At 38.6% G+C, this 9,237-nt stretch overlaps 1 protein-coding gene across 1 annotated transcript; it reads left to right on the top strand.

The window, feature by feature from the left end:
- Positions 1-2,593: 2,593 nt before the first annotated feature.
- LOC133525595 (uncharacterized) lies at positions 2,594-4,867 on the top strand. Its single transcript, XM_061861903.1, has 2 exons — positions 2,594-3,619; positions 4,267-4,867. The coding sequence occupies exons 1-2, from the start codon at positions 3,268-3,270 to the stop codon at positions 4,308-4,310; spliced, it is 396 nt and encodes a 131-aa protein (XP_061717887.1). The 5' UTR covers positions 2,594-3,267; the 3' UTR covers positions 4,311-4,867.
- The last annotated feature ends 4,370 nt before the right edge of the window (positions 4,868-9,237 follow it).

Genomic DNA, 9,237 nt, shown 5'->3' with positions numbered 1-9,237 from the left:
GGTCACTATATCGTCATGAAATATGATTTAGGGCCATAAGATCCTTCAACATGCTTTGGACAGAAAAATTTAAGACAAATCGCCCAAAAGAATAACTATGACAAACAGAGCTACAAAGGGTGATAATTGCTTCACTATGATGATTATACGGTACCTAAATATAATCAAATGAGACAATCGTAGGTACAAAAAAGTTATTTATAAACGCTCGCCTAACAAGTATTTTTTTTAATACCACGACCGTGGCAAACAAGCATACGGCCCGCCTGATGGTAAGCAGTCACCGTAGCCTATGAACGCCTGCAACACCAGAAGTATTACATGCGCGTTGCCGACCCTTTAAAAATATACACATACCCTGTATTTCACAAGGTATTATACTACGTATCGTTAACGGTCTGTAATATTTCAGTCTGCGTTGGAAACCTGTCATGAGAGTCTTTGAAACAGGCAGGAAATTTCTTAAAAGAAACACTGTTTGTAGCTGCGTGTAGTGTGTGTACTATGCCCTCATCCCCACATGTACGTAGATGTAGTATATAATAACATGTACGCGTTATTTAATCAGAATATACTCGTATTTAGCCACTAACCGTTATATCATTGACGTTACACCTCACTGGCGATCCTGCCAGGGTCGCCATGTGATGTGGGGGCGTTAAAGGAGAACTACTTGGTCTTGAGTATACATTTATTGTGTCTAAAATAACATGTGACAGCTTATTTAGTACGCTGTAGCGGTAAGGTGTAGCATACACTACAGGCGCGATGAGTAACAAGGGCTTTAATAGGTTTTTAAATAATCCTGGGGCTCGCAATATTTTTCAACTCGGAATAAAATATAGACGGCGAACAACGACCTTTTACAGGGCGAAATTTAAACGGGTGTACGATTTGATTAAATTGTTTTCAAGTCAGAATAGTTTGATAATATATTGAATGAAAAGCTGCACAATATTTGCAGTTAAACTGTAAATATACATCGTTTTGCAGATAACTGTCACGCTGGCAGTGTTGGCCGAACGTTAATTAGGATTGACCTTGACCATTACAAATTGAACCGTAAAGAGTAACGGACGGTTACAGTTCACGGTTCAATTTGTAATGTTTTTTTTAATATCACGTCGGTGGCAAACAAGCACACGGCCCGCCTAATGGTAAGCAATCACCGTAGCCAATGGACGTATGCAACACCAGTGACATTACCTATACATGCGCGTTCCCGACCCTTTAAAAACCTGTTAATGGTCAATTCTTATTACCGTTCGGCCAACATTGCACGCTAGACCGGGCCGAGGCGTCCGTAGTGCTTTCCATAGAAAACAAAGCGCTGGAAGCTTTGGCACGGCCCCGGCCCGGTCTAGCGTGAATCATCCTACATAGTTTGTTCTAAATTATTTTCTCAGCAAAGAAATACCACAGAGTAAATATCATTATCTGTCAACCTGGCTTAGATATCTCGTTAGATTTGTAAAAAAACATTTTATTCGAACATTTTGATTGTTACCTGAAAAATTAAAAGATCATTTTCTCATAGCTCATTATATAATTTGCAAACGTATGTATAATATGTTTATATACCTCGTTCGCAGATTTTAGCCACAAACATCAGCCAGACTGCTGATTAAAGTTGCGGCTGACTATTCGCCTCCTGAATATTGAATAACACAAGTGCTCCTAATTAACCCAGCTCCAACCTTTCTGGTTACTGAATTTTAACACGCACCACCATCCACCGTTACGTCTCGAGAAAGGCTATCACAGAATTGTAGTTTTTATATTGAATTCTTATACGTTTTTAAATGGGCAAATGCCATGAAAAACTAACACTAAATCTTGATAATTATATACAAGGGCAAATTCCAACGAAAGTCTTACTAGATTAAAGTTTTATCGATAGAAATAGATCACGAAAGCGAAATAGCCGAGGGTCGTGGTGAGCAAAATTTTAAACAGTGGCAATGTCTATTAGTCTATGTTTGTTAGGTGGCTATAATAAAAGTTGGCCTGTAGGAGCTTCGGTCTCCAGGGGCCTAAATTGGGTCCCGTAATCACGTCAAACGTACAATGGGGGTCGTCAGCCGAACCGGGGTTGCCTGGCCGTTCACAAAACACGTTGTATTCGACTGTGAGTTCATCCCTGATACAATTTGTCCCTACGTTGATCAGGAATAATCTTTCGACTTCATAAAAGTATGCTATCGTTTTCCGGTCTCCATCAGCACCTGAATCCCTGTTCCAATTCCTGGGATGTCACGAATTCTTCACATTTGCGAATGCGAATCCGAATGTCCAGGATGCGAATGGCCAAATGCGAATGCGAATACGAAAGTTAGGGAATATGTAGTTGTTACTATCATTCCTAATTAGAAAAAATCTATTAGTACAGAAAACATGTATAAACATACAGTCCTCCACATCGCTTTCGATGACGGCGACCTCAGCAATCAAGGGTTTTTCCTCTTATGAGCTCTTATGTGGCTAAAACATAGTCACCTTTGTTCGAGACAAGTCTCAACATAGCTGTAAACTTTATGTTTAATATTTGTTGCTTGCAACATTTGAGAAGAGTTGTCTATGATGCGCGGTCAAGGGCCTATTGGCGTTCTGTGCTATAACTGAATGTACTAGCGTAATAAAATAATTTAGCTTTCAATAAAAGTTATTTCTCCTAATCGCATTTTGATTCATACATGCGATTGTTGGTCCTTCGAGCTTTTTAAAAGTTTAGAATCAGTGATTCCGTGGTTTTACTACGTATTTCGTTTGCTGGCTGGGCGAAGGTGACTTGCTATATCTTGTCGCCGCCCGCCGCAACCTCGCCCAACCCATTGTTTGGGCGAATTTATCATCGTGATTTCGGTTGATATTATCCTGAAATCGTTTAACTCCGTGCTGCAACAATCATCAGGAAAGTTCCCGTTCGTCGGCACAAAGGAATTTTTGTGCAAGTACCGGCGGATTTATTTGAGCGGTACAACGAGAATACTTTGACAAGCTTGTCAACTCAGGTGGGACTAGATTGTAAGGTTGGTAGTACGGATCATCGGTCGTGCGTGTGTGCGTGCCTTTAAAGAGTTGGCGGTAAAAGTGACGTTTTTGGCTGTCAAAAGTGACGTCTGCTCAATTGGAATTTTCTTCACGGGCTTTGCAACTTTTGCAAGTGTTTATATACATATTTCAGCTGCGATTATTAACAAAGTTGTTTTATCAAAGTGCGGGTTTGTGCTTAAATAGTATTCAGCGTTTGTTTCGTGAAATACGACAATGGCGGAGCTCAAGAAGTTAAAAATAATGCGTGGCCAAGTCAAGGCAACTATGACTCGCATCGAGCAGTTTGTCAACGACCCCAATACCTTAAATTCCGCCTCTCTTGATACTTTGGAGGCTCGAAAAGAGAAGCTAGCCTCTTCCCTCAAAGATTACGAGGGAATCCAACTGGACATATTGAGCCTTGATGACAAGGACACAGAGGATGCAGGTGACTTTGAGGACCGTTACTTTAACACAATAGCGAAGATTAATGAGGCTCTCAGGTCTCTAAGAGGGTCAGATACAGTTCAAGCTGCTGGTGTCTCTTCTTCAAAGTTACCTCATGTTGACATACCAGTGTACAATGGTGAGGATGTTACCCTATTCAAACCCTTTTATGAAATGTTCATAGCAGTGATTGATAAAAACAAAACATTATCAGATGTACAGAAGTTGTTTTACCTAAGAAAGTTTTTGTCTGATGAAGCACTATCTGTCATTGTAAATTTGCCTTTAGTCAATGTCTCATATATGGAGGCATTAGAGTTGTTAAAAAAGCGATATGACAATAATGTTAGGCTAATCATAAGCCATATATATGTTATCTTAGACATCCCATGCATGGCTAAGGGAACTGCGGCCTCTATAAGGTCATTTGTATCACAAGTGCAGCAGCATCTGCATGCACTTAGAAACTTAAAGGAACCTGTTGATAAATGGGATATGTTGCTCATTTCTATATTATCCAGAAAGCTAGATCAATATACTAGCCGGGCTTTCCATTTAGAGAGAGACCCACAAACTCTTCCAACGATGTCGGAGTTTATTGCATTTTTAGAAAGGCGTGCTATGGCGCTAGAGGATAGTTTGCCTCAAAAGAGTATCCTAAATGATAATGTAGGTACTTCTAAATTTAAATCTTACCCCAAGGTTGCTAATGTTGTAGCATCATTACCTGGTTGTAAATTTTGTACTAAACCTGGCCATGCAATCTATAATTGTGTGAAATTTCAGGAAGCCTCCGTCGAGGACCGCTTGGCCTTTGTGCAGGAGAATGAGATGTGTGCAGTTTGTATAAACCCTCACTCAGATAAACCTTGCAAGTACAAGTTCAAATGTAAGTTATGTAAGGGTCATCATAATACCCTTTTGCATACAGAGGATGCTGGAGGTGCCAATCAACCAGTTGCAGCATCTATTGTTTTGACATGTGTCAAGAAAACATCTAATAAAAAGGTATTACCCACAATTAAAGTTAAAATTGTTGATAAATTTGGCCGTGATGTTTACTGCCGTGCATTGCTTGACACTGGCTCAAGTGAATCCTTTGCCACAACTTCTCTTGTAGAAAGGCTGGGTTTCTCCACTGTGGCAGAATGTGAAAATATAATTGGTGTAGCTAAACAGACCATTATTATGGATAGGTCAGTAATTATTACTGTGGAGTCTTGTCAATATCAAGATGTTAAATTTAAAGTTAACTGTCATGTTGTAAAAGATGTAACGGCACATTTGCCACCACAATATGTTGATTGTTCAGTACTAAAGTTTCCAAGCCATGTCAAACTTTCTGATGAAAACTTTAATGAACCATCAGAAATTTCATTGCTACTAGCAAGTGATATTTATTTGAATTCATTATTAAATGATTGTATCAAATTGCCTGAAGGACTTGTCTTGCAAAGCACCTTATTTGGCTATGTTGTTGGTGGCAAGATAAACCAATCTGGTAGTATTTCAAACAGTACAAATTTAATTGAAAAATTTGTTGAAATGTGACAAATTGTATGTCAGACCTAATACAAAGCTGTGTCCCTTATCACCTGACGAAATATTGTATATATCTTGTTAAATTGTTGTTTTCGATCTCTACCTAATGTAAATTAGCTCACCTTGCCCGGCCCAATTATGTTCGAGACAAGTCTCAACATAGCTGTAAACTTTATGTTTAATATTTGTTGCTTGCAACATTTGAGAAGAGTTGTCTATGATGCGCGGTCAAGGGCCTATTGGCGTTCTGTGCTATAACTGAATGTACTAGCGTAATAAAATAATTTAGCTTTCAATAAAAGTTATTTCTCCTAATCGCATTTTGATTCATACAACCTTAGAACGGGATGTTATAAAGTATTGAAAAATGCTATCTACTGGTCAAAATACATTACTTGAAAACAGTTTGCACTGGCCATACGCGAGTTGACGAGACAGGACACGACCTGCGCACATTCGCATTCGTAAAACATTCGCTTCATTTGATGCAAATGCGAATATCGATGCAAATGTTACAAATGATGCGAATATTCGTATATACGAATGCGAATACGAATATTCGTGACATCCCGAACTAATTCTTGCGATTATTTTTAAAAAAGCGGACCTACTTGCTTAATGACGCAATTGGGGAAGCGATAAGAGGAATCGGAGGCAAGTTTCAACTGGTCCATCTGTACAAAAGTGGTCGTTAATCTTGGTGAATAAATAAGCCTGATTGTACTTTCGGAAACTCGAATCAGCCGAGACATGATTCGTTCTTACTGGAGACTGGAAAAATCCTTATGGTCATGAAGATTTAGAGAGTTTTTTAAGAAATAGTGATCAAATATCTTAGAACTTATGTATGTGCAGTCACCATCTAATAGATAATGACGGTCAACTGTCTCGGGACTCAAAATATCTCTATACCAAATTTCAACTAAATCAGTTCAACGGTTTAAGTGTGAAGAGGAGTTAAAAAAAAATTGTTTAAAGTATATATGTTTTACTTCGGAATTGTGTCAATATGATACCATAAATGAATTTGGCACTCCCAATTTATACGAAAGCGATACCAAAAATTGCCTAGTAGCTTGGCATGTTAGCTTCACTAATGTGGGATATCAAGATAAAATTGAGAGCTTTTTAAACCTATCTCTATAATAAACTTTCAAGAGAGGATATCTCGAAAATTATTCAATATATTGAAAACCTTGATATATTAAACTTATAGCAGATTTAATCAGCTTTCGTTTTGTCTAGTAATCTTGTCGCTAAGACGCTAAGTTCCCAAGATATAAGTTAAAAACCGAAAAATGGGACCTTGAAACCACCCTCTCCCCGGCTCAAGGGCTACGGCGGGGGACTTTTGATATGTTCACCTCCTAACTAGTCCAAACAAAGTTACGGCGTCAAAAATTGTGTTGCAAGTGCATTTTCCTCTGTACCATTCTTATTGCTTGGCCTAATGCTGAATGCTATAAAATATTATATTACATTGACGTTACGATAGCAAATGCCGTAAATTCAATAAAATGTCCATCAGTCATAATCATTTAGCCTTTGACTGAATTCGAAATGTTTCCATCTAATTCTAATTAAATCTGATCATTGCAAATCGCTTAATAAATAAATTCGTTTTAGTTAATCAGTTACTCATAGTAGAAGAGTTATATAGTCTAAAAAATATTAGTGCCTCGAATTTGACAAAATAAATAAATAAATATCTTACACAGATCTACCTAGCTCCAAACTAAGCAAAGCTCGTACTATGGGTACTAGGCGACGATGTACATACTTAAATAGATAAATACATACTTATACTCGTACTTATATACATACATAGAAAACACCCATGACTCAGGTCAGGAACAAATATCCGTGCTTATCACACAAATAAATGCCCTTACCGGGATTCGAACCCGGGACCATCGGCTTCATATTCATAGGCAGGGTCACTACCCACTAGACCAGACAGATCGTCGTAACTTTGTGGTAACTTTGTCGATGCTTTACAATTCAATTACCACATTTGGCTCCACATGGCGCCATTTAGTTCAGTTAGCAAACTCGCGGACATGTTTTCTTACATTTTACATGTCGTGTATGACAACTTTACCCTTTATTTTAATAGCACGAAGAAAACCGATTTCAGTCTAAGGCTAGAAGTCACATTTTTATCCGAATAGACTTGAAGTGTCATAAAAAACTACATAAAGCTTGGATAAAGCGACATACTCAAGAGAATTGCTCTTGGGACGGGGCATATCTATCGATTTGAACAAGTACAATTTCACCTACAAATACCAAGTAGTAGAGTATTTGTTAAAGGGATTTATTCTTTTACATTGTATTTAAGAGTATTATCTTTAAGCATTACTATCTTAAGGAGTATAAAAATCATCGCACAGCTTGTTTTCCATACTGGAATCCATTCATGGTTGGAATGAATGGTATTCATTCATGGTATTCAACATACAATATAAATAGACTTTATTGTCGTTAACCGTGTACAAATGTACTAGACAAATGTAGAAGAGCGGGGCTTCCTGTCACAGGTATTATACATACTTACTAGGAAGTCCCAACCATGAATGTGTTATGTTGTATAGTATTTAACGAAATAAATGCTTTTTGTTTTTTTTGATTCAACATACAATAATGATACAATCTAAAGATTCTAGAGTTTTGCAAGTCGAATATGATAAACGTATTTAACTACAAATGTAACATAAAACAACATAAGTAAGTAACCCGACTGCACCATTTAACATATTATAATGTATGAGGTTGCGGCGTCTCCTCTGTCACTGTCAACGTCGTGTCACAAGATCTAACAGATGGCGTTAGTAGAGATACTTCTGTAAAAAGCGTGCAACCTTCTATGAAGCGCCATACATTACCTACATCGCGCTTACGGAGTTCCAAATATCAGTTGCAATATATACAACACCTAACCAACTCTCTAAGGCCGTAACCAGAACTGCGGTAGAGAAATTAAATAAACTGTTGAGAAATCGCAACATCACCAAAGTCAAGCTCATGCGAACAACTGATATTCCCAATCTTCCTTTACGCGGCAGAGACGTGGACAGTACGTGAGTTGGAAAAGAGGGAAGATAAGATGCTCTAGAGATGTGTGTTGGTGGTGGTTCTGGAGGAAGATGCTTGGCATATCCTGGACAGAGTTCCGCACCAATGTGTCCAATACTCCAGGAACTCGGCATCACAAAGCGTTTACTTATATCGACCATAGTACAGATGCGCATACTGCAGTACTTTGGTCATGTCTCTAGGCGTGATAATAACTCCATATAACGGCCGGTCTGCAAGGAAAAAGTACAGGGTAACCAGATCAGGCCACAGCACAGGTCACCTATATTATATGCTATGCGCTGGACTGTTCGATTGGTGATCGTATTTCATTAAAGCTCTCCCACACCTCTCTAACACAAACATTGCCGCTTCAACGTGACCACAACCGCTCTGTCAGGAGTCGAAACGACTGAGAAGAAGAACCAACTCTCCTTGGAATTCAGTCCCCAGGCACAACAAACCTACCTGAATAGAGTAAAATCTCTATTGCCCTCTCTATACTTCCCCAAGGTGTCTTTAGTTTTATCTCAGTTCAAGTCGAGCTTTTTAATTTCTTTAATTCGAAATATTGCAATTTCAAAGTACTTGTAATAGCCGTAGCAGACTACCGCACCGGACAGTGACCTTGGTGCGGTCATATCTCTTTCTCGCTCTAACTTATAGCTGCGTCCTTAACGCACGTACGGTGACCACCTTACACTCGATACGTGCATCACACCGCACCAATGTCGCGGTCCGGTGCGGTAATCTGTAGACACTTTAAACGTAGATGTATATTATGCCGATCAATGTATGTGTGTTTATCTAGTTATTTACCTCGCGAACTCAGACGTTGAAAAAATATCCTGTCTTGCTATTGCGAATCAGTAAATAATATAGCACTCTACGTAACCTATGAACCTGACAGACTACATATCCCCTACACGTAATTCGAGACGTTTCGGAAAACACGTGCCATAGTTTCTAGAATTTCAATTTGCCTAATGCTCGGTCTGAGCTGAAATTGACAAATGGGGTGAGCGTGTAGGTGTGTTCCAATTTAAAAAATACAGAATTGATTTGATTTCGATTTTATACATGTTTCAGTAGATTTAGTTAACGAGATACAATAAGACTAATGTTAAATCAATCTTCCTC

The sequence above is a fragment of the Cydia pomonella genome, chromosome 15 (genome assembly GCF_033807575.1).
Source record: "Cydia pomonella isolate Wapato2018A chromosome 15, ilCydPomo1, whole genome shotgun sequence".
Lineage (NCBI taxonomy): Eukaryota > Metazoa > Arthropoda > Insecta > Lepidoptera > Tortricidae > Cydia > Cydia pomonella.
Note: the sequence above shows the minus strand (reverse complement) of the source record. Positions and strands in the feature narration are given on the sequence as shown.